The sequence below is a fragment of the Malaclemys terrapin genome, chromosome 8 (assembly GCF_027887155.1).
Source record: "Malaclemys terrapin pileata isolate rMalTer1 chromosome 8, rMalTer1.hap1, whole genome shotgun sequence".
NCBI lineage: Eukaryota > Metazoa > Chordata > Testudines > Emydidae > Malaclemys > Malaclemys terrapin.
In genome coordinates this window covers 28,612,712-28,639,999 of record NC_071512.1, presented here as the reverse complement: position 1 = coordinate 28,639,999, position 27,288 = coordinate 28,612,712, and the positions used below count along the sequence as shown (strand labels likewise).

Below are 27,288 nucleotides of genomic sequence, written 5' to 3'. Positions count from 1 at the left end.
GCAGACAGTACAGTGTATTTCTTCTTTTCATGCTGTGTCTAGCCTTTTCTTTTTCCTGGGATGTTTGGTAGTATTCTTTTTATTTAATATCTTGGAGTCCAGGGTCTAAAGGTTTTTGTGAATTACTACAGGTAGAGAAGGCATTTGGATGGTTGTACCCAGGCAAAGAGCCAGTGCCGTGTAAGATTACTGCAGCAGACTGTAAAGGTCATAAATAAATATTTTTGCATACCTCCTAGTGAAGTACATTTATTACAAACGGCACCGTGAGACAAGTCTGGCTTGAGTTTCCAAGACCATAGAGTGCAAAAGATGCAGCTGTAACCTCACCTTTGCCTCCAGATGGCATTGTTGCCACATCATCAGTTCCTGGCAATCCAGTTCTTATCCCATTGTTAAAGGTGTGTCCGTCTGCTGGCTGTAACTGCCAGTTTAGTCCGAGCAGATGCATTGCTGCAGGAGAGACAAAGTAATGAAAAATAACTATACAATACATAAATTAAAAAGTTAATGGGAGGGGCAGCAGCCATTTTCAATTAAACCTCTTCAAGAAGATGTTGTAAAAACAGCTTGTTCCAGGGTCAAATTAATGTGTTAAAAAAAGCAGCAGGCTCACATTGACTTGGTTTATATTTGTTCATTTACCGTGTACTGTAAATAACAAAACACGATGGAACAACATATCATCCATCTCTGAACAAAAACATACAGACAAGCAAGCTCTTTCTTTCTCAATATTCCCCAAATTATACACATTTCTTAAAATAGTAAGTTAAAAAGAGATGGCATTTTTTAATACGAAGTGTGATACTTCCTGAAGTATAAATTTATATTAGGTCTAAAATACACTAAAGCACAATTGACCCCAAACAGAATTTCCTCACTGGATTATTTAGTGTTTATTTTCATATATTTAAACTGACAACAGCAGATTTTATTTTGATTTTGCTCTTGACTGTGTTATCAGATTACAAACTTGAAAATACTTTTTTGTTCCTCTATGAAATGTTGGTCTTGTCTGTTTGGCAAGGACTTGGGGTGTATCCTTCAGGTGCTGCACTAGAGATTTATATACACATCTTCTCCTTGCATAAATTTAAGTTGCTTGCATAAATTTCCATACTTTCATCATATAATAGCTCCGTGGCTCATTTTGTTTCCTGCTGTGTTTGAAGTGCCAACAAAGCTAATTTTATTTATTTGTCTGTCCACGATCATCACTGATGCCATTCACAAGAACGTACACAGCATCAAGGAGACTGCTTTCTGCTAGCACAGCGGAAGGAGGGGCTCACCATTATTTTGCAGGGCACACACCACACTTTAGTTATGGTCCTTTTAATAGCTCAGTTCTGCCACATCAGATCTGAGTGACAATGCACCAAGTTACAAGCATGCACAACAGAATTAAAATGGTCACAAACAGATAGACAGTGTTCAGTAAAACACATCTCCAGCATTTGAGAGCCACATAACAATATGTTCAGAGATTTGACATAGGGATGGGTAAGACAAAAAAATGGAAAGGTAATTAGCAATCCATAGGAAATGGTTCAGACAGTTATTATCTCTGAATGTAGAGTATCAATATAGGCATGACTGCTCCAAATTCAGATTAAAAATAAAAACTTTGATCAACACATGCCCCCATACAGAAGGATAAAAGAACCCAATGGTCCCAGCTGGGTGGCCATAGAATGGAGCTGCAGGCTCTGCAGCATGCTTTCCACTCCTTCTCAACCCCCTGGAAACCCCTCTGAAAGTGCTCTGCAGAGTTTGGTCTCCACAGTGTTCAGGCAAGCAGGCCAGAGGCAGGAGGGGGAGCAGCTGCTCTCCATGGCACCATCTTTCCACTAAGCATGTGGGCCAGACTGCTGCCAGCTAATAATGACCAAGTGATCATTAATTTATGTGGGCTCCCCCCTTCTGAGCTGTGAGCATGAGAGCTACACTGCTGCTTTCAGAGGAGCTGGAGAAGGCCTGGCAGTAACGAGGAAGCACAGGACCTTTGTGCGGATGGTCCTTGCCTCAAGTAGTGATGTGCAGGTTTCAGTGCTCAATACACTTTCACTGTTCTGGATGGATCAGTCCACACAGAGAAGAATGAGTGAGACTTCAATGAATTTAAGAGCCTGTAGCGGGAATAACCTAGATAGGAGACCTTCAGACTCATAGTATCTATGCTGAAGTAACACTCAGAGAGCTGTTTCTGTTCAAAATTGTACCTAATTTTCTCTTGCAATTGTTACCTTAAATATAGGTCATTTACTTTAAGAGATGAAAGTCTTTTGCTTCAAGTAAGAAGCATTATTTTTTTACAAGAAAGAGATAAGGAAAACATAACTAGTGGTTAGTCCTTCCAAGAGAATTATAGTTGCTAATTTATAACTACCAGGTAAATTCAAACAAGGAATTAAAAAAGATCTTATTAACGAGGTGTTAAGACAACGCTGATCCATCTGCTTCCAAGTGTGCCACGATTTCATTAATAAACTCTGCTGCTCTGTGCTTTAATCATAGATGCATATTAAGGAGGAGCAATTAGAAATCACTCCTAACAGGGCTGGGATTTGCATGTCTACCATAGGCCCCTTATAGAGACAACAGAGAGAAGATGACCATCTTCTGCATGTCCAATCTATCTAGCACTTATATCCATGATGAACCTCCACTAAGAAAAGAGAGACTGTTTGTAAACAGGAGACATGTTAATCTTCTTCTAAGAATACAGTATGGGAATTTGTTTGTATCATGGGTCTGGGAGAAAAGCTACACTTTGGTATTGTATATTGCAGCTCTGAGAAACAGCTGAGTAGTGACAGCAAGAAGCTGTCTATTCTTTCAAGCTTCAAAAGACCCTGAGATGGTAAATTTATATGATTAACCTTTTGTACTGTTAATCAGACAAGAATGCCTGCAGCAAAGGAATACATTCGTAATTAGAAATAGTGGGATATATTCAGAAGTTGTGCACACTTACACCAGCAGTGAAATTTGGCCCAATGAGTGCCTATACTTCTCCTGCGGTCTACTTTGGTTCTTTAAAAACTACATCTGAGAAAACTGTGATGCTTTGGCTTAATCTTCCTCACCACCGACAAGCTCTTACTTTCTGCCACAGTCCAGGCAGAGCTACCCCTTGTGGATGCGCACCAGTCAGCTGTGTTGGACCTAGGGTGACCAGGTGTCCAGTTTTCTGCTGGAACACCAGGTTGAAAAGGGACCCTGGCGGCTCCGGTCAGCACCGCCGACTGGGCCATTAAAAGTCTGATTGGCAGTGCTGCGGTGCTAAGGTAGGCTAGTCCCTACAAGTCCTGGCACTGCGCTGCACCCTGGAAGTGGCCAGCAGGTCTGGATCCTAGGCGCACCCCCAGACCAGAGTTCTCATCCCCTTGCACCCCAACCCCCTGCCCCTGCCCTAAGCGCCCACAAACCTGGAGCGCCCTTCTGCACCCCAAACCCCTCAAATCCCCAGCCCCATCCCAGAGGTCACACCCTGAGCCAGAGCCCTCACCCCCTCCCGCACCTCAAGCCCCTGCCCCAGCCCAGTGAAAGTGAGTGAGGGTGGGGGACAATGAGCCACCGAGGGAGGTGGAAATGTAGTGAGCGAGGGATGGGGCCTTGGAGCGGGGCCTCGGGTATTCGGTTTTGTGCGATTAGAAAGTTGGCAACCCTAGGTGGACCCCTTTGGGCATGGGGAGGCTCCAACCACAGCCTCTGGCTTTGGCCTCTTGGGCATACTTCCCAGACACAGACTCTCCCTCTAGTACTACTTCCAGGGAGTGGGACCCCATGATCACCTAGGACCAGTGCTGATCTCCCAACACACCCCAGTCATTTAAGCACACTCTCCCCAGAGCTCCACTCTCTGTTACAGTTTAACCCTTCAGGGACATGTGATAGTTGAAGCAAGTGAGAGAGTCTTTGCAAAGGAATTTCTAAAGCAATAACACTTTACTTTTAGATACCACAAGAGATATAGAGTTCTATGGAAAAACAAAACCTTCATGCAAATCCCTGCCTCAGTTTCCTCATCCCTCTTGTGGATCCTTTGGGATTTGGTCAGTGTCTTTTCAGGGTCCTAGATGCTCTATCCTGGACCTTACTACTCTGGCTAAGCCTTCTCTTCCAGTCACGGAGTCTCTTCATGTTCATGCATCAAGCTGCCTTTAGCTTGTTCTAGTCTGGCAGTCAAAAGGTTCCTCAGCTCAGAGTGCACGTTCCATTGTGTTCTCCTGAATCTTACAGAGGATGTGTTTTTAAAAACATGTTCTAATACTTTGTTTCTTCTTTTCTGCTGGGTATTTTCCACTGCTCCAACCTCACCGCCTGCAGACAACCCGGTTAGAACTAGTTGCCTTTAGACAGCACTAATTCCGTTGTTCTAGGGTGCCTAATGGAAGACTATTCAGGGTAAGGACTCTTTGTTGCTCCTGTCACAGCTCCCTAGCTCAGATCTGGGAGACACCAGCCTTGTCTGCAAATGGCTGGTTCAACATACACTCAGGATTTCAATAATACAGCAATTTCATAAAATCAACTAGAATTCTTAAGTTTTACATAGGCAAATTTCTCAAATCATTAAACTTGCCAACAGTGGTCAAGCATAATTGCATCCCAAAGTGGGGTAACTTTTTAGAAACTTCAGGCCAAATTCTACTCTGAGCTGTGCCAGTTTAAATCTAGCGAACGCCAGTAAGTTCCATGGCATTATTCCAGATTCACTCCAGTGTGACTGAGAGCAGAAGCTGGTCCATCAAATTTATATCAACAAAAGAATTACAGAATAAATACCACAGACCCATTGTCTGCTATGGGTTATTCTCATGTAGGAGAGCAGAAATACTGTGAGCTTCACTTCTGACCTCGTACCAATTTAACATTGACTTTAGTGAAATTACTCCTGACACCAGCATGAGTTCAAAATAAGGCCTATTGAGTTTTCCTGTTGCAAAAACCATACTGCCAAGGACTCCGCTGAATGCCACTGCCCTAGGGAAGGAAAAGACTTCTAATAGTAGCGTGTAATTCTAGAATATATACGCTACGGGAAATTTCTCTATTTTGAATTTTTACCTGATCTGCATATTGCCTCAACTCACGGAAACACTCATATGAACCAAAGGAAGTTTTGTATTTTCGTCCTAACAAATAAACATCCTGATAGCTACAAAATCATGATAACCAAATCCAGGCATAATGATTTTGTAAAAAACTGAATTTAAATACAAATGCAATTCCTATTAAATTACAGTAATTACCAAGCTTAGAAACATGATTCTTAACTACAGATATTCCTGTTTAACCACAGCAACATAAACCTATGTATGTCACAAACTGGTCTTGTTGAACTCACATTGCTCATTAGTGGCCAGTTGCTGGAGGGCTAGCAGACACAGTGAGTTAGTGTTTTAGCATTTTCTCTCTGGAGAAACAGGTTCAAGTTTGACACAAGTCACAAGTGAAATGAGTGTGGTAGGCCTAGTCCCAAGGGATTACTTGCCCGCATTACAAAATGGATGCACAATTCATCACGATTGTCAATCTCTCCTCAAGAGAGGCCCAAGACTGGAATAGCAAGGGTTCATAATGTCATAGAAATTTCTGTCCGTTCCAGCTGAGGAATAAGGAGAGACGGACACAGCTAATCAAGCAAGGAGCACCGGGAGGGGCGAGCCATTTATTTCAATTGCAGTTGGGTTCGAGCTAATAAGTCAGCAAGAACAAAGAAAACACTTACACCAAAGCATTATATTCAGTTGACTATGATAACACTGGTCTACAATTTTTGAGAAGTCATCTGCTTCAGAGATAAAATGTGCTATTTATTATGTATTTTGATGTGCTGAATTCAAATACGACAAAACAACTGATTGGCTACTGTTTCTAAGATATTTAAGTTTTTACATTTTATGTCTATGTATATTGTGTAGATAGTAGAGTTTTAATTATAAATTGTAAACCTAGGTCTTTTCACGTGTTTATGGTTGCTTTACATCATAATATTTCACCTGTCCTGTTTATGTAACACTTTAAAAATCAGCAAAAAGGTTATATAAATAAAATGTATTATGAAACAAAAGGCAAAAAACTATTATGTACATAGTTTAGTCCTATTCAGTGTCTACTTGGCGCTTCTTGGCTTGTCTCTTGTATTCATTAAATGGAGCATCTCTTGTCACTGTCCAGCAATAGTCTGCAAGAATTGATGGGCTCCATTTGCCCTGATAGCGTTTCTCCATTGTTGCAATGTCCTGGTGAAATCGCTTGCCGTGCTCGTCGCTCACTGCTCCGCAGTTCGGTGGAAAAAAATCTAGATGAGGGTGCAAAAAATGTATCTTTAGTGACATGTTGCAACCAAGGCTTTTGTATGCCTTGAGGAGGTTTTCCACCAACAACCTGTAGTTCTCTGCCTTGTTGTTTCCGAGAAAGTTTATTGCCACTAACTGGAAGGCTTTCCATGCCGTCTTTTCCTTGCCACGCAGTGCATGATCAAATGCATCATCTCGAAGAAGTTCACGAATCTGAGCACCAAAAAAGACACCTTCCTTTATCTTCGCTTCACTTAACCTTGGAAATTTTCCACGGAGGTACTTGAAAGCTGCTTGTGTTTTGTCAATGGCCTTGACAAAGTTCTTCATCAGACCCAGCTTGATGTGTAAGGGTGGTAACAAAATCTTCCTTGATTCAACAAGTGGTGGATGCTGAACACTTTTCCTCCCAGGCTCCAATGACTGTCGGAGTGGCCAATCTTTCTTGATGTAGTGGGAACCTCTTGCACGACTATCCCATTCGCAGAGAAAACAGCAGCACTTTGTGTATCCAGTCTGCAGACCAAGCAAGAGAGCAACAACCTTCAAATCGCCACAAAGCTGCCACTGATGTTGGTCATAGTTTATGCACCTCAAAAGTTGTTTCATGTTGTCATAGGTTTCCTTCATATGGACTGCATGACCAACTGGAATTGATGGCAAAACATTGCCATTATGCAGTAAAACAGCTTTAAGACTCGTCTTTGATGAATCAATGAACAGTTCTCCACTCATCTGGATCGTGAACGATGTTAAGGGCTGCCATCACACCATCGATATTGTTGCAGGCTACAAGATCACCTTCCATGAAGAAGAATGGGACAAGATCCTTTTGACAGCCACGGAACATGGAAACCCTAACATCACCTGCCAGGAGATTCCACTGCTGTAGTCTGGAGCCCAACAGCTCTGCCTTACTCTTGGGTAGTTCCAAATCCCTGACAAGATCATTCAGTTCACCTTGTGTTATGAGGTGTGGTTCAGAGGAGGAGGATGGGAGAAAATGTGGGTCCTGTGACATTGATGGTTCAGGACCAGAAGTTTCATCCTCTTCCTCGTCTGACTCAAGTGAGAATGATTCTGGTGCATCAGGAACTGGCAGTCCTTCTTCGTGGGGTACTGGGCGTATAGCTGATGGAATGTTTGGATAATGCACAGTCCACTTTTTCTTCTTTGACACACCTTTCCCAACTGGAGGCACCATGCAGAAGTAACAATTGCTGGTATGATCTGTTGGCTCTCTCCAAATCATTGGCACCGCAAAAGGCATAGATTTCCTTTTCCTGTTCAACCATTGGCGAAGATTTGTTGCACAAGTGTTGCAGCATATGTGTGGGGCCCATCTCTTGTCCTGATCTCCAATTTTGCAGCCAAAATAAAGGTGATAGGCTTTCTTAACCATAGTGGTTATACTGCGCTTTTGTGATGCAAAAGTCACTTTACCACAAACATAGCAGAAGTTATCTGCACTGTTCACACAAGTACGAGGCATCTCTGCTCACTTTGGCTAAACAGAAATGTGTCCCTTTGCAAAATCAAACACTGACAAATAAGAGAGCACGACATTGTATGATTTCTAGAGTTGATATAGGGCAATTTGTTCAGCAGAGTGATGTAAGCTTCGTTATGATTGCATCATCCATGACTTCTAGGAATAACATGATGCAATTCATATCATGTATGACGCAATACCAGCTTCACATTGCATCATTCATTGTTTTGCCTAAAAAGCAAGTACTGTCCAAACCCAGTCATAGATTTATTCATAGATCCAGTCAAAGATGTATTTTAGTCATTTCTGGTTTAAATTGAGATCCCTTCCCTTTATAACTCACTTATCCTCTGCCATTCCCAAGTCAAGGGTCGTATATACTGACCCAATAGCATATCTTGAAAACTAGAGCCAATCAACAATTTTAAGCATCATTTTCGTTCTCAATGACCCAGAATTAGTAAAGTTTGACTACATTTATTTCAGAAGCATTTTGGCTGTAGAGCAGTGTAATCTATTGCTTTATGATTGGCCAAAATTTGCATCATTACCATATATAATTAGCAAGCTACATGTATCTGCCCCTCTTATGACCCCTTATTGTTCATTTACTTGCCCTCTCCTCCTTGCTTATTTTGCAAACCAAGCAGTTTATCTACAGGACGCAGGCACAGAAAGGTCCGTTGTCTCCTGGTTTGGAGTTTGGCTACATTTCCTCTTGAAGGAACTTCCTGACTACCTATAGCTGACCCTGCGTTTTGTCCTTCTTCTTTCTCCCATGTGTACGTGACAAATTTGCCCCCTGGCAGTTAAGTAGAATAATTTTATATCAATAAGGTCAAAAGAGAGGGGCAATGAAGGAACTGTATGGAGAAAATATGCACAAGTGCCTGACACCATTATGCTTAAGTCTAGCCAAGGCTTCCATTCATTTAAAGAGAGATGAGTGTTAAGGTGCTCAAATAGTACAGTGATGCTTGCCTTCTAAACACTTGAATAAAATAAATGGCCACATGAATGCTCAGGAAAAAGCTAACAAAAAAGAAAGCATGAACAAGACTGATGCACAGCTAACAGACTCTGAGCAAAAGCCCAGAGAGGAGTTAGGTTCAGTAAGGCAGTGACAGCTCTGGAAGCAGATACTGTGTCCTTCGTATACAGGGCACTGCAGCTTTGAGGGGCATGACTAAACATTTTCTCACACACAATGGTTGGCAACAGAATAAACCCGACAAAAGCCAATCAATAAGTATTAGAAGTTACATGAAGAGTGACATTGTCTTTGGCTTGTGTACACATGGCAGTCAGCCCTCAGCTGTGTTTACAGAGAGGGCAATGAGGAGCAGAGGATTTTTTAAGGATCAGCAATGTCAATATGTAACTGGAGGCGGAGCAGAATATTTGACTTCTCTTGTTAAAAGGTGGAGGAGGCAACTGTCTCAAAGTCGGATGCTGAACGCAGGGGCCATGATTCTTAGTTACACTAAGGTCTCTTTATACCCCTTTGGCAGTGTAAATGAGAATCAGCCTAAGAAAGTTTGGAATCTATGATCCAAATTCTCCTCCCTCAGTTACATCAGTGTAACCCACTTAAATCAAAGGGATTGCTCCAATATAACAAAATGGAGAAATTAGTGCTCTGTCATTGAAATATATATATATTTACCTAGCACATGGCAAACATTTCTAAGATAAACAGTAGGTGTGTTCTTTTCGTGTGTTTTTTTGTAATGAGAGGATACTGCGTATCCCCTGCACAACAATTCCAGTTAAAATAACTCTCTGTTCTCCTTTCAGATTCCTTGGGTACGATTCCCTGTTATTCTTCATAGAGTATCACAATAAAATAGTTTGTTAACAGAGAATTAGGTTTCATCAGGGTATCACAGACTAATGAGCATGATTTACATCTAAATAACAGTAATAATAGGGAATAGGTTCAGGAGCACTGCATGTGTGTTTGTGTCACTTTTCGCACTTATATGTGTCATACAAACAGGGGGAAAAACTATTCTGCTAGGTGTGCTGCCTGACATGAATAAGATAAAGCTGTCAGGGCTGTCATTAGGGTTTTGCGGGGGCACCCAGTGAATCTAGCCTGGCCCCCAAACCCAGGCCACTTTTGTTTATAATGTCTGCTCTCCTTGCTGCATTCACCTGTCCCAGTGCCTTGCAGCAAAAACACACTCTTCAGTTCCATCCACCAGTCTGGATGCCTTCTCTAGAGTCTTAACCTCTAGATGTGTTCTGAGGCATCAACACACTCCCCTGTCCATTCACCAGTCCTGATGCCTTGAGAAATGCTTGAACAGACCCTTCCCAGCAAATCCATAGGTCCTAATACCACAGAGCATTTTCCAGAGGCAGTTGGGTTCTTAGATGCCCTTGTGTCTCAGCATTAGGACATTTTTACAGGCTGGGAATGCAGCATACCAGATCCCACTTATTGCAAGTTCCTTAATCCAGTGCTGAAATTTGTTCTCACTCACGTATAAACACTTACACTTTGTGTTTAATAGAAGAGTAGGGTCAATTCTGGTTGTAGGAGAAGTGAATACGTTTTTTTTTTAAAAAAAAACCCGCTAGCAGACTTTAGAGACACAACTAATAATATTTACATTTTCTTAAGAGATACATTTTAGACAAAGCAATCAAATAGTTTTATTAGGCATATTCTTTTCCTTGTGCAATGCCAATTGTTTAGGGAAGCTATGCAATCAGGCTGCAGGGTTAGGTGAATAAGAACTCTTACCGAATTTGCTCATGTGAAACATCTGAATGGCACTTGCACAGCATCGGAAAAGTCAGAGACTGGAACAGACCTATTATGTCACTTCATGTGCCAGTGCAGGACTGTTCCTACAGGACAGTTTAAAGTATGATTTCCTAAATCTATCATTTGATCTAGATTTAATATGACCATTGTAATATGTAAATAAAATAATTGCTTATTTACTATGCTTGCTTTCACAATTAATAGACGAGTCTCTTTTTCACAGTTGTTAAACCTCAATAATATGCTTCTCATAAGGCTGGTAAGTTATTCAATATGTACTAACTGCTTTAATACATTTAAATTAAACATACATTTGGGGTTTTTATTTAAAGCATTATTAGCACATGCAACTTTTTTGTATATTTTGTATTGTATCATGCATCATGCGTCATTGGCCAAGTCATTTAACTTTCTAGAGCCATATTCAGTTCCTATTTGCAGTGGTGTAACGCTAGAGAACTCCACTGAATACAAAGATGTTACCACAATGCTACAGGGAGTAGAATCAGGGGATGTCTCAACATCCCTATTAGTGGAATGAGATTCAGTATACTACTTACTTATGTTTTTACTCTGTACTATCACCATGGTACTGTAGCTAAACACCTTACAAGTTACACAGTTTTTAATCTATTATCTTTCCAGAGAGAGAGAGAGAGAGACTATATTTATTTACTACACAAGAATGTTGTGAGAAATGTTTTGTGAAATATGGAAACCCACACATATTTAGGGCTAAATTACCTCTGGGTCATATGCATGGTGCAAGGGGGACACAAGTGTGCCAGAAGTCACCCACTGTCCTCCCAATACAGGGGCTGGCTCACAAATACAGTTACCAATGAGTGTCACTTCTTCATTCCCTAGGGCACAAGTCAGGGGCATGAGCCTTGTCCCTACTTCTGCAATCTTCTCCATGGTGTAGCGTATTGTTTTCAGAGAGAAGAGCATAGTGCTCCCCTCTCTTAGGGAGAAAATGCCAGGCACGCTCCTTCCGCATCCCAGAGAGATACAGGAGGGATTGTGCTTTTCTGAGACATGATGCTAGGGAAGGTTGATTCCTCACCACGTAGGGCAGTATTTCCCTAGCACTATCTGGCTCTTTATATGTGAATTCTCATTTAGATTCTTAATTGTTTGGGACAGGGCTCTTACTTTATAACCCCTCTGCAAAGTGCCTAGTATGCTGCTATTATACAGATAATAAAAGGGTACTGTTAAAGAGTGAAATATTATAATCAGCAACAGGGGGAAAAAAGGGTGCTTCTGCTGAGAATTGTTAATTATTTCCTTTTGGATACATTTATTACTGCAGGAGAAAAAGAAGATGGAAGCAAAACAACGCATTTGATTTTTGATGTGGTTATATGTAAGAGAGTGGAAAACAAAACAAAATATAAAAACAAAAAACACTTTTTTCAAACCAACTCAGTGATTTCTCTCCTCCTGAACTGCAACAAACTGAATGGTATGAATTTTCAAAGTAGTGCTCGAAAGATACGCCCACAAATCCCATTAGCAGTAACGGGATTTGTGCGCCTATCTCCCATGCAATGCTTTGAAAATTTACCCCTCTATGTCCAAACTCAGTCTTTCTACTTCAAAAATACTTGAAAAGCTTACACACACTTGGAATTACATTATGGAGGGAAAAAATGATCTGAAGACCTGGCTTCAAATTCCCGGGAGACCCACAAGAAAGCAGAGTTAAAGACAGCTTGGAACAATAGTCACAACCTGTATCATTATTAGTTCTCTGCCTGCTATTCTGACTGCGATGAGACTGAATTTCCATTTTATATTCTTTTTTGTCTGCTCCCCTTTCAATCCTCCTCACAGAAATGTTTTGATTTTGTGCCACTTTCCAAATGCAATTTTTGTCACAAGAAGAATAACAGCATTGCATGCTGCATTCAGGATCTGAAATCTTGTGACAAAAACCATACAAGAGGAACAGAATGCGGCACACTATTCATCCATTCTCATGACAAGCCCTAGATTGTATAGAGTGCAGAAAATTGGCACAAGATTAATCAGTTCTTGAGACTGTATAAAATGAACTCGCTCTTTTGGCAATCTTAAGATTCAAGATTGCAGTCTTTTGTGTTCCTCTTAATGCTGGAACTGGGTGACTATAAATAATAATATTTGTATTTATCATACATAGTACCTTTCATGCTGGAAGGTTGAAATGCAACTGCTTCTGGGGTGGAACAAGAACAGGGTAAGAGGACACTGGACAAAAACACTAGAAAACCTTACTCTTAGAAGACATACCATGAGATCTTTTGTGTTCAACCAAAACAGATGGAACCTCAATTTTAAGGTCTCATTTAAAAGATCTCACACAACAGAGTGCATGGAACTCAACGAATTTCCATTTCACATCAAGAGAAGGAAGGACTGAATTGATCTTACCAGGACTTGAAATTGTGGTTCTAGGAATTCTAGGAATTTCAAACCTTATTTTTAGACCACTATATTACCCCCTCTGGGAATTAGATTTTGCTTACAGTACATGATGTATACTATTTTGCTTTAAAACTGAATGTAACTAAAGTGTGCATCATGTCAATATTTTATTAGAGATTTTCCTGAATTTAAACCCTGCATCTGAACACCTATCTCCCCACACCTGTACCAGATTCAAATTTCAAATGTAGCATCCATTCTACAAATGGGCTGAACCCAAATCATAGCTCTAACTGCTCCAAGCTTTGGGGATTCAAAGGACATATCCAAATTTTGCAGCTTGGGTCCACTTCTGATTTTTATACACAGTGCAAATGAAATATTTCACCTCCACCTTTATTCCTTTGTATGCAGTCTCCAAAAATGTATTTGATTACATGTTCTGGGCAGCTAGTCCACTGTCCATAGAGCAGAGGTATCCACATGCAGATAAAAACAGCAGCAGCAACATTATGCTTGCTGAGTACCTTTTCCAAGCACAGTGGTCTGTAATACCATTTTTTCCTTTAAAAGAAATCACATAAAAGCTTTAACAATATAGTTTAAAATAGTCATATGACTGTCATATGTTACACATATGATAATATTAGAAGGTTTTGTTCCAGGCATGAATTACTGTTGTGGATTTAAAAACTCTCCTGTGATCACAAAGTTAAAAGAACCACAGGAGAAAATAAACATTTCTGCTTTCCCACAAGATTCTCATTCATTTTTGACAGTGGACATGTATTTTAGCTTGTTAATTTGTATGATACACATCAAACTATATATTACAGCCCAAATAATATTCTATGATGTACAAGGGGGAAAATACAGATTATATGTAGTATCTATGCAGAATTCAACCCACTCTAATCCGTGTAAGCCTGGTATTATTAATATTTTAGATTGGTGGATGTCCTATTGATCCAAAGATGCAATATCTAAAGAGGAACAAAGGTGCAGAGCCCTAAATAAAAAAAGCCTTAGAAAATTAAGTGTAGTCAGTTAGTGCTATTTAACTGCTATAGCGCTGTTGATTTTTTATACCAACTTTTTTTAAAGGAGCAATGTCTCAATGATTATTTATATATAGTTGAAAAAATGTATTTTCTTTCTCCGTTATTTGAGTGTCAACTACCATCTCCCATGGGCTTACCAGGACATGTTCAATTTTCAATCCTGTACTAGCCAGACTCTTGGCAGGTTTTCGAGGTTAGAGGTTTGTTTACTTTTCCATTACGGTAACTGACAAAATGGAAACCCACTGATCCTTCTTTCCTTGCTCTGCATCTGTGTCTTAGCATCTACCACACTAGAGCATCACAGAGCAATTTATTTATTATTTATTCGTGTTACAGTAATGCCCATGGGCCCCAGCTGAGATTGGGGCCCATTTGCTAGGAATGATACAAGCATTTAATAAAAGACAGTCCCTGCCCCCAAAGAATTTACAATCCAAATATACAAGACAGAAAAAGGGTAAGAGAAAACTGCAGTTCCTATTAAAATCAATGGGAACTGCAGATGTTCAGTGTCCTTGAAAATCTGGCCCATAGATATCTATCTGAGGCAACCTTAATCAGGATTTGGGCACCTCAATACAAACGTAGGTACCTAACTTTAAACACTCAAGTATGAAAATTTGGCCTATTGTGTTCTTTATTCAATATCTAGGGTTGATATCTGACTTGTATGGCTTTCAGATAAGAGGATTTTACATTAGCATTCAAAAGCACAGACTAGAGTCTAAATTTATTCAGAATATATTATTGTTTAATTTAATTTTTGTCTTCCACATTTAAAAAAATGTGCCCAATTTCATCTCATGGCACATATAAAAACTATAACAAGATGCATATTGTTACATCTTTTATGAGAAGTAAAGAATATGAGACATCCCCTCAAACAAAGCAATTTCCTGTTGTTTACCCAAAAAGATGCTGAAGAAGAGACAAGAGCCTTACACTGTGCCCTAAATGTCAACAGACTTGAGGTGTGTCAAGAAGCCAATTTCGTAGTCTGGGGTTAGCAATGCAGAATGCTCACTGCCAGTCCCCAACATCTTTAAATACAAGGGGTGAAACCCAGGTCCCTATTGCAGCCAATGAAAATTTTGACCTGAAGTTCAGTTGGGCCAAGATATCACCTCAGGACTGTTCTGTTAGTTTGAGCATCTCAGGTGACCCAAAACATTAGAGCAGATCCTGGGGAGAGGACGTTCCCTCAGGCAACTGCAATCCAACCTATGAAAAACTATAGAAAAAAGTCAACATCTTAAATTGAACCCTGAATTGAACTTGAGTACTAGATAAATTAATGCATGTACCATTGGATGCATTATATTTATGCATAGAATAAAATAATTGAGAATTCACCCTCAACAAAATTTTTGCCTCACACGATATACCTATAATATGTAAGGTCTGTATATAAATTATGTCACACAATGTAATAAAACTTAAAACAAACATTTATGGCTGATGCAATTAATGTCACAGAAAGACGGCATACTCATAGAAATATATAGAGAGGAAGACACATAGACAGAGAAAAGGCTATGGTAACTAAAAGTATACAATGATGGTACTTATGATGATTGGTTTGTGCTCTCCTTTTTGTCCATAAAATTCAGTAGCCAGAGCCCAGACATGTACAGTAGGGCTCTATGTGGTGACCAACGGAGAAGTAAATAATATATATTTTAAAAATTAGACAGCAGTCAAAATCCAGCCAGCATTTCAGTCTCTCTACTCAGTATTTATCTGAATTAACTTGGCAGTCAAGGTACATGATTTTTTGTGAAGCAAGTTTACTGCTGAAAGTAATAGGTATTCTAGTTTTCCCAACACATAAATCTGCTATGGTAGCTGTTTTCTGAAGCTCTTAAACAGGAAGAACAGATGATTGTTTTGGGGAGTAGTTCATTGGAAAAAATGTAGATTTATTCTCCTTTGGAGTATTTTCTTAACATCAAAAGCAAGTTTACAAAGCAGACCCTCAATAGTTTTGAAAGAAAATAATTGGTAGCTCCTCTATTTCACTTCCATATCTGACAAGTTTCCTCGGTGGGTCTTGCTTCTCCCTTCATAATATTACTAACACCCCTAAATACTCAGAAAAGTGTCTGTTGTAACTGAGGTTTCTTCCATCCTTTTTAATTTGTGAAAGATGTATGTGGTTTATAGTCTAATAGAGGAAATCTGCTTCTGTCTACTATAAGTGGCCGTCTATAATAACCACATCAGTTATAAGCGAAATCCACTGTACCAATATTTTCATGGAATAAGTGGATGAACTGAAAATATGTGTATTACAAAATTCACTCATTCCTATATATAACACCGAGTTTTATTGCTAATTTTCCATTTAAATACTGGTTTGGTGTTTCAATTGATGCCTTCTTTTTAAAAACAAATAATACTATTAACATGGATGTTATGTCAATGAAATTCAGGTCCTCTGCCTGTTCTACTTCCAAAAATTGTTTTATAAACCTGTTCATCAAATATTTTTGTAGAGTTTGCAAAAACTCCAACTCTCAATACATTTTTGAAGAGTATGTAGTTAAAATTTGCGTGTAAGTCCCTGGTGGTAAATTTTCTCTTCATATGCAGGATTAACCAATTTCAATCCCTATACTGCATCATGGAATTAAATCAAAATCAGTTATCTTTTTATAGGGGACCACATAAAATCACACGCAGGAGCCTTCAGTGCACTGCATTGTTCAGTCTTAGGCTACAGAAAGTGCCACGAAAAAATGGTTTCCCAGTGTTTTTTGTAAAGTGGAACGCTGCCTATCTCACTATTATTCAGTGCAATAAATAATTAGGTTAGAATGATTAAGCTTTGTTAAGAACAGTGTAAATGACCATATGGTATCTTAGCGGTTTAGGAAGAGAATATAATTTATTTTGCTGCCTGCTCCTATTCCGGGTCAAGTCTAAAAATTTCCTCGAATCTTTAATATATCAAATCTGTATCTGAAATGGATTCAGAGCTGCTCTCTTCCCCATTATGGCAAGCTGGACCCAACCCTGTCACTTCCTCCCTGTCAATGAATAACGTGAAGGCCTGGAAGAGCCGTGCTCAAGCTCATTTATTGTAGCACTCTTTTTTTTTTTCTGTAATTGTCCTGAGAGGCTAAAAAGGAAACAAGAGTCTATGCTGACAGCTTAGCTCAGCGTGAACTCTCATTTTTCACACAGAGCTAATTAAAAACTGAAATTAGTTAAATATGGAAATGACACTTGCAAGCACTATAGCAGAATTCTGGTAAAATCCCTCCAGAGTGCTGTGACATTACCTGCTGCTTCAAAGCTCCCCAACTGAATTTCACAGTTAAAAGGCTGAGCAAAGGGAAAATTATTATTGAGATTTCCAATTCAAAATGTATATGTAAAATTCTAAATTAAATTTCATGGTAGCCCTTTCAGTAGGTGGGGGCATACCATGCAGTTCAGTGATTTGGTGCTTAAATAATGTCCCTACATGTACACTCTGATTATCTCAACGTTAGGCACAGTGCTAATTGTGCCAGGGTGATGACACTCCACAAGGCTAGCAGTACTACACTAGAGATAAGAAATGTCCTGGTGCAAAAACAGTTATTTGGAAATTTCGGATGTATGGTGCATAAGGGAAACATTTTCACTGTTCGATAGTACATAACTCAGCAGTGTAGAATCCAGCAGCCAAAGTATTTTATGCTTCATAATTTTAATATAGATTTGTAATATTGCATCAAATACTGAATAGCTATGTAGAGAAGGGTCTACATTATATATTGTGTTGCAGTACAGGGAAGGTAATATTTTAAAAAAAACAACAACACATGCTCTTGTGTACTTAAATGGGCTTAAAGAACCAAGGCATTGATATGCACAAAAGGGACAATGACTGACATTAGCTTTTTGAGTAAAGAACCATGCAAATTTCATTTGGGATCACATGACTTGCCTTCTGTATGCAAAGCAATGGTGTTTGCCCACGGATAAATTATGATTTCTGAATGCAGTTTAACTAAACCTGCCTACATAGTGGATCGTTTTGGATCCATATCAAGGCATTGAGAATAGCCAGTCACTTTCAAAACAACTGGAGCACTGTGATGTTATTGTTTTTTCCTACCTTGTATTCATTTACCCTTGAGGCAACCCCTCCCACTGGCTTGCTGCCAGTGTTGCACCAGCAAATCTGTGTCTAGGAAAGCCAGCAAGGGACCCCATTTAGAACAAAAGCCACTGTTACTCCACAAATCAAAAGGCAGAGAGCAGTGCAGTAGCAGAGCTGCCAGAATCTCTTCTCTGGCAGCTATCTGTATAATCTCTACATCACACCCAGGCTCTGCTAGTCCAAGACCTAGAAATCATCTCAGCTTACCCAGCTGGAGGGGATATGTTGCAGCTGTACCATTAGACTGTCTTATTTTATTGAATTTTGGATATGCATTTTCAAAACGATTCAAATGAATGTGCCTAAGGCCTAAGCTCAGTAAAACTCCTGACACTGTCTGCAGCAGGCTTTCTAAGGTCATAGTTTTTAAACACAAGTGATGGGATGGGAGCTTTTATTATAAGACTGATGTTTATGAAAAGTCCGCTATACAAACTCTACTATATCATGCATTGGTAAGAAGAAATTGTATGACTTTGAGACCAAGCCTTGAAGGTGAAGGAATGTTACATTTAAAAAAAAATCAGTAAGTTATACCCTTTTCCAGGTTAGGATGGCAAAATCTCATAGAGTTTCTATAGATCAACAGAGAAAAACAACAACAAAGACATGATGAATACAAATTCTTAAAAGGGATGATTTAACAAGCAGATAAGATTTACCAAAAGTTTCAGAAGCCTAGGGTAAGCCTCTTGAGAGTATTGTGAAACTCTGATGAAATCACCAAAGCAAAGCTTTCCCATCGAATATGGTGGCAGGCTTACTAACCCTTCCCATAGCAAAATATTTTTAGTAGAGATCTTTCCTTACATATATCTGTTATTTTACATTCATATAGAACCTTTAACTTCAAGGGATTCCAAAGTGCTTTACAATCTATATACATGCAATATAGCTGAAGTGCGACCTTTGGTGTAGAGGGTGACAACCAAGCAAGACAGAAATGAGGAGAGGTTACATTTTGATCAAGGCCACTGGACTGAAACCCTGCTCTTAAAAACAGGATAATAGGATCTTCAATGTTCATGCAGGACACAGTGGAATTTAAGGGTTTTAAGCATTGGCAATTTGAGACCTAAGGGATCTGAGTAGTTGCACTGGGCCTCCCAGGAATGATGCACTGCATCCACACATGATTTGTCAGTCAAGGAACATGTCAGTCAGTCAGATGGCTCCCCATTCATGATCCCATCTCAATGTGATGCCAGGAAGCTGCTGAAGAGATTAAAGTCCATATCTGGCAGCTTATACATCCCCAAAATACATTCAGGACATGAATGATTGACAGGTACTAGCACAAATGCTGCTGGGACATACAGCTGGCTTGCCATCAAACCATGAGCCAATGTCTCAGCCAGATGAAACAAAATGTGTCAGCCACAGCCCTCTATAGAATTGTGCCTGTGTGGCTGCTGGTCCCAGACCGCCCACTTCAGTTTATTCACTTCATATCAGACAGGGAGTCAATCAGCTGGATTCAGAGTTCTGTTCTCTCATTTTCCTGCCTGCTATTACATACGCAGCCCTCCCCAATAGTGGAAAGATATGCCAAAATAACTAGCCAATTTCTGCGCTTTTCTGTGGATTTTAAATAAGCCCATCTTGACTGAAGCAGTGACCAGCCTACTTTGAACTAATATACCTGACGAGAGAATGATTTTCATTTTCAGTGTTCTCTCCTTCCATTTCCCATACAAGCTTGCACAGAGGGAGCTATCAGTCTCAGGGTTGGGGAGCTGCAGGCAGGTAAGAAAAGTTTGGGGAAGGGTGCCATGAAACATAGTTCATCATTTGCATAGGCTTGTCTACACTTTAAATGCTACAGCGGCACTGCTGTAGCATTTCAGTGAAGACACTATCTATGTCAACAGGAGAGGTTCTCCCGTCCGCGTAGGTAGTCCAGCTCCCTGAGCGGTGGTATCTAGATCAACAAGGGCATTCATCTGTTGACCAAGCGCTGTCTATGCTGGGGGTTAGGTTGCTTTAACTGCATTGCTTAGGATGTGGATTTTTCACATCCCTAAGCAACATAGTTATACCAATCTAATTTCCTAGTGTAGATCAGGCCAAAGAGTCTCCCCTTTTTTATGAAGAACAGGAGTACTTGTGGCACCTTAGAGACTAACAAATTTATTAGAGCATAAGCTTTCGTGGGCTACAACCCACTTCTTCGGATGCATATAGAGTGAAACATATATTGAGGAGATATATATACACACTTGATGTATATATATATATATCTCCTCAATATATGTTTCACTCTATATGGGCTACAACCCACTTCTTCGGATGCATATAGAGTGAAACATATATTGAGGAGATATATATACACACTTGATGTATATATATATATCTCCTCAATATATGTTTCACTCTATATGCATCCGAAGAAGTGGGTTGTAGCCCACGAAAGCTTATGCTCTAATAAATTTGTTAGTCTCTAAGGTGCCACAAGTACTCCTGTTCTTTTTGAGGATACAGACTAACACGGCTGCTACCCTGAAACCCTTTTTTATGGTGTCATCCCACAGACCTTTGGCACAGTAAAGTGCAAGGAGCTAGCTCAGAAGAATGTACACGTCAGCCTTTCATGGACTGGAACTTGTGATCCCAGGGAACCTGTTTATTTCATATCTAACACTGAGACTGCTAAGACAGATCTTATTTTCCACATACATTATCTCTCAATAAAGAAAGATTACTTACCTTACAGTAACTTGAGTTCTCTGAGTGGTCCTTGTGACAGTTGCAGTCTATATGGTTTTATAAAAATTTGATAATGAGTGAATATAATGTAACTGGAATATGCTTCATGCAAAAGGTCTCTTGTAAGGTATCATTACAAAGCTTATAATCTACTGAGTATGATCATCCTATTTGTATAAATGTACCACTCTTGTATCTAAAACTAGAAATATGAAATATAACTCTGAGGGCCTATTGTAATTATGCAAAGTGTGGGCCATTAATGGTGGTTTGGAATCTTGATGACTCCTATTAACCAGGACCGCTGTCTGCAGATGGCTCTGTTTTACCTGTAAGTCTTCCTGTATACGTGTGTGCTGGCAAGTGGGTAATGAAGTCTTGCAGTGACATCTGATCGTGTCACCTGAACTGGAATCCATCTTTAACCTGGTATCTTTCCATTGGGAAGGAGGGGGTGGGAACTCAGAGAAGGACAAAAGGATTCCCGCCTTATGCAAAAGATATATAAAGGGGTGGAAGAGAACAAAGGGGAGAGAGGAGCCATCATGAAGAATCCCCTAGCTACCACCTGAGCTGGAACAGGAGCTGTACCAGGCGAAAGAATTGTGTCCAGGCCTGGATGGTGTCCAGTCTGAGGAAAAAACGTACTGAAGCATCTCTGAGGGTGAGATTATCTGTATTCAGTTTGATTAGACATAGATTTGCGCATTTTATTTTATTTTGCTTGGTGACTTACTTTGTTCTGTCTGTTACTGCTTGGGACCACTTAAATCCTACTTTCTGTATTAATAAAATCACTTTTTATTTATTAATTAACTCAGAGTATGTATTAATACCTGGGGGAGCAAACAACTGTGCATATCTCTCTATCAGTGTTATAGAGGGCGAACAATTTATGAGTTTACCCTGCATAAGCTTTATACATGGTAAAACGGATTTATTTGGGTTTAGACCCCATTGGGAGTTGGGCATCTGATTCTTTTAAAACAGGAGCAGAGGTAGTCTTGGCACATCAGGTGGCAGCTCCCAAGGGGGTTTCTGTGATCCAACCCGTCACAGTCCTCATCTGTATTCTACTGTGGGCGCACATACACTCCACATGGCTGAGAATGGAAGATTCTTGCTAGGAGTGTCTATTGTGCTGTGTCTGCACTGTCTCCTCCTCATGCTCCAAACTTAGAGATATGGGGTGGTACCTTCCTATGGCGAAGAACCCTAGGATAAGACTCTACAGCAAAGGGGAAGGAGGCCAGGTAATGGAATACAACTAGGGACCATGCATCTTGAAGAACTCTAGTTACTCTAAGGTAAGTAACCTGTCATTCTTCTTCAAGTGATGGTCCCTATAGGTGTATTCCACTGTGGGTCATTTACAAGTAGTATTAATTGAGAAGGGTGTGAGGACCCTAGCTGTAGGATCGATTGGAACACTGCTCTGCTGAAGCATGCATCTGCTGGAGAATCTTGCACCAGGGCATAATGCCTCATGAAAGCCTGAACAGAACCCTATATTGCTGCTTTACAGACTTCCAGGAGAGGGACCTCTCAAAGTGAGGCTACTGATGCAGTGTGGGATCTGATTGAGTGGATCCACACCCCTTGCAGGGGAAGGGTCACCATTAACTTGTAACACAGCCAGATGCAACCCAAAATCCATTTGGACAGTCTTTGGGATGAGATCGCTTCATCCCTCATATGTTTGTGCAAAGAATATAGCTAATCTAGGTGATTTCCTAAAGGATTTAATCCTTTGCAGGTAGAATGCCAATGCCAAAAGGACATCTAGAGAATGAAGCTTCCTATATTTAATGGTGCCATGTGGCTTTGAACAGAAAACAGCTAAGGCTGGGTCTACACTACCCGCCTGAATCGGCGGGTAGAAATCGACCTCTCGGGGATCGATGGGACGCGACAATCGATCCCCGAATCGACACTCTTACTCTACCAGCGGAGGTGGGAGTAAGCGCCGTCGACGAATTTGCGTATCTTAAATCGACCCCCCCCCCCGTAGTGAAGATGTAGCCTAAGTGAATAGTCTGATTTAGATGGAATTTCAATATCATCTTGGGTGTAATCTCAGGGAGACTTAATCCTATGGAAGACTATGTAAGAGGGATCAGTGCTCCTGCAGTTAATGCCAGTTTGGCTCTGTGATCCTTCTACGCTCCGGACATGCCCATACCGGGACATGGAAACTCACCTGACTTGGAGAATGCCAGAGAAGAGGTCCTCTTCTTGGATGAGGACCTGAAGGAGAATTTTTCTCACTTCTTACAAATATGTTTCCTACCCTCCTCATACCACTATTTGGAGGAGTCCTTTACTCTACTCCTATCAACTCCGGAGTCCACTGTGCTCAGAGGGGTGCTTCTCAGTGCCTCTGACTGATGTACAGCAGGACAATATGATGGGCCAGGGTCAGACTGGGGCCCTCTTAGTGTGATGCATCCCAAAGCCTATACTAACAGCCTTGAGCGGTTAGACTTGGGAAGGATAGGGAAATAGCGCACTTCAAGGAGACATGAGCTTCCTGAAGCTAGTAGAGGCACATGAATTTGTCATTGCTGAGAGGGAAGGCCCCAGGGCGGGAAATACAGTTCTTGAATTCCAGGTTCTTGGACATACCAGTCACCCTGTACAGGACAGAGAAAGGGTGAGTCTTCAGGTAGGGGGAGACCCCTATGGCCCTAATTACTAAAAATTACACATATCTAACTATAAAAACTATTTAAAACTATTATCAAAAGCTATTTACAAATATTTGCAGTAGAATCAAAGTAGAAGCTAGCAAATGCTGCAGACATTGAAGAGGTTCTCTCTCAGGCCACGCATAGCAGAAAGAAACTGGAGAAGTGGTTGGTCCTCTCTGCCCATTATGCTCTCAGTTTGGTGCATGAGGAGGTGTGAGGTGCAAGCACAGATCAATGGAGCGCATGCATACCAAACCTGGGTAAATATCCGAAGCCCACATTGAGAAGAATGTTCTTCTGATAAGACCCAAGACATCTGTATAAGGGAAACACCCATATAGGCATCGCTTTGCCTCACAAAACCATCCAAGGAAGTATTTATCCCATAGAAAATAGTGAGTAGTTTAAGAATAAGAGATTCAGGCTACTAATTCTCCACTTTTCAAGTTATATTAGTTATTCCTTTGTCCATTTCCTTGTTTCTCATTTTTGCATTTGCATTCTGTAAAATTCAATAAAGTTTTACCACTTAAATAGAAGAAGAAAACCTGAGCCGGGAGCATCGTTTCTGGGTCTGATAGACCATCTCTTACAGAAATATATAATTTACACAGCATGAGTGCAGCATATGTGCTGCATGCAGTGCAAGTGAGGGGATTACCTGTACAGAGCATACAGCGTGATGCTGCAGCCATTTTTTCCCCTGTAAGGAACAGTTCAGCTGCTTGCAAGATGCGGCATGCACAACAAAGCAATGTCATTCCGATGACATTAAACAACCTCTGTGTGCAGGAAATCAACAGAGTGAAGATTATTCCCAAAGCTAACGTCAATAAACGGCTGCCAGTTCTAGGAGACTGGTAGCCCAGGCTCCCCAGGAGAGTTTGCAAGCTGGCTATCTGAGCCATCGGCAAGAACAGGAATCCTAAGGTTACCCAGTTTTCATCTGAATTGATGGCACATTTCAGTTGTTTCCTTCTTTTGTAAACGGTGCTCAAAATCAAGTCATGAAGTAAGCAGAAGAAAAAAATCACATTCTAGTTTTTGCATAGTGCAAGATGCTCCAATTTAAAAGGGGATATTTATAATATTTCCACCACATAAAGGGAGTTTGGCCTTCCAGATACATTAAACCGTTAGAGAAAATTCTTCAAATGATAAAACTTCAGTCAAGGTCACTTATAAATTTAAATCCTAAGTTTAATAATGACTTACCAGTAGATGACACTATTACAAGAAAAAAGATGTTTTTATAACTCAGCAGTCTTTTTTTCCCCAGGTTATCAATTTTTAAATACAGAGCAAGAAAAAAAATGTGCTTGTGAGACAATTCTGAACACATAAATGTTTCAGATCAGTCTTACTACATGTAAAAAAAATTGCAGACATTTTCCTCTTTTTTCATACTGTGACGATGTAATTTAATTGGTCTTTTGATTTTTCTTATGGTACAGTACGTGACAGATAAAACACTAAATAGATTTAATTTCCAGATAAATGGCCTGATTCCCCCCTGTGTTACTCTAGTGTTACATTGGTGTAAATCCATTCATCTCAATCAAGTTACGCCACGGTGAAAATGGAGTAATGTAATCATCAGTCAAGACCAGATTTATTTCTTTTTAACAATTCTACTTCAGAAAAGCCTCAGATATAACCCGTGAGCTACATGGACCTGAGAAACACTTAAAAATACTTCAATAGTGTAATAATAATAATAAAAAACCCCACCTTTCACTGTGTATCTTAGCAATTGCCAGGGCTTTTCAAATCTCAGATCACAGGGAATGATCCTGCAGACCCTTACTCGCAAAAGTAGTTATTATTCACAAGAGCAGTCTCACTAATATCAAAGGGCCTACGCAGGCAAGGAAGGGTTTGCAGAATCAGGCCATTAATATGTACATTCTGCAACAGTCTGTGCTCTACCCTGACCATCAAAGTGTCTCTCAATTGGTGACAAATTGAACAACAGATCCTCTCGCCAGTTTTCTCATATAAATCCACCATGGTGATAAGCAGGACATAAATGCCTAGGTAAAAAGCTAACAACTTAGAGCTGATCCTGGACAATTTAACTACACAGTGTCCAGTTCTGCGCTGAGAAAGGCATGTGGGGCTTCTATTGACTTCAGCAGGAGCCCTCTGTGCAAATCATAGGGCAGAATTTGGCCTCCAGTATTATGTTTTGGGCACACTCACAACACTCAGAGCTCCAATTATACTCCCCGCCGCTGCCAATCAAAACCAACAGAATACACCAGCAATGCAGAAGAAAAAGAAAAAGAAATCATTGTCTGTGTCTAAATGTGAATCCATGGCATAATTGCTAAGATGATGAAGTCCACTAAAATCCAAGAGTTGCTTGCAAAACAATGCAAAAGTAGTATGATTGTCCCCTGACTAAAGGAGAGGCCATTGCTTCCCAAACACTGTGGAGAGTGGTACTGTATGAATACCTTAGGGCCCTGTCTGAACTTGGAGTTAGCCCCAGTTTCAGCCACAGTAGCTCCTTGAGTGCATTGTCTAAATGAGAGGGTTTGTGGCATTGCAGCAACACTGATTGCTGCCCACGATGGCTGAAATTAAGGTTAATTGCAAGTATAGACAAAACTTTGGATGGATAAGGTGTGTTTACATGAAGGAAGAAATGTAGGGCCAAATCCTGCAGTCTTTACTCAGCCTTCCCTTAGGAAATTTCTATCAGTTTCCGCATAATTTAAACTTTCATTTTAAAAGTTTCTTTCCCACTGGGTTGCTAAAAGAGTCATCTGCTGGGAAACCAGTGCAGTCTAAATCTTCATGGAAGTAAAAACAGGGCCAAATCCTTTGCATTCCAGTATCCAGGGCTGTCAACACAGCATGATTTCAAGCACACTACATTTTAAAAAACTCTTCTTCTAATTTCTCTAGAAAATTTTATAGATCTTTGCAGGCATTCTGGAGTTATTTCTAAGCAATGCCAAATTATCACTATTCCTGTAGTAAAACATGGTGAGGACCAATTCTGGGATAATGTGATCCAGAAGCACATATGATAAGTGTGAGAGAAGGAGAGAATAGGTTGCTGATTCAGTAAATGTAAATAAGGATGCAGCAGACATGTAACAAAATACTTTAAACACATCCTTTGTTATGTATCCTTACATATGACGTGCCTGTCACAAACACTGTCAAATGTGTAATTGAAAAGATATCTGAACAATTATCAGGCAGGCACAGCAACATTACTTTTGGAAGAATGAAGGCACTGACACTATACAGCAGACTAGGCTGGTGAAAAATAAGGCAAGATTAAATATAATTCTAGGAATATTTTTTTTCTCTCTCTTCGCTGAAGGCTAACTGTTGCAGATTGATGTTTATTAAAATGTCTCTATATCTTGAGTGCTGCAAAAAAACAACTTTTTGTGGGTGGTCAATGTATGCTTAGACCTCTCAGCATCAGTCTCCTCTGTGCCTATTTATGCGGTTTCACTCTGACCAGCCCCTTCCTGTTCCTTGAAGTGGGACATAGGATGCTTTTCTCATGTCTGCTCTGAGAGCACTTCTGGGGTCAATACACAATCTGAGTTTGACATTCCAGGCCCAAAGAGAGTCCATGATTAGTGGCTGCCCTAGGTCAAGCTACCATTATCAAGGATGACATGGAGAGACTGATCCCCATTTTAGTTTCCCTTCTTG

The 27,288-nt window shown here is 40.2% G+C and overlaps 1 protein-coding gene across 3 annotated transcripts in view; it reads right to left on the bottom strand.

Annotated features, from left to right (window-relative positions):
• TENM2 (teneurin transmembrane protein 2) overlaps positions 1-27,288 on the bottom strand; it is a 1,031,222-nt gene that overhangs the window by 191,849 nt on the left and 812,085 nt on the right. For all 3 annotated transcript variants that reach the window (XM_054036715.1, XM_054036716.1, XM_054036717.1), the window contains one exon: positions 331-453. In XM_054036715.1, the coding sequence (XP_053892690.1) occupies positions 331-453 (123 nt within the window). The remainder of the gene's footprint in view (positions 1-330; positions 454-27,288) is intronic.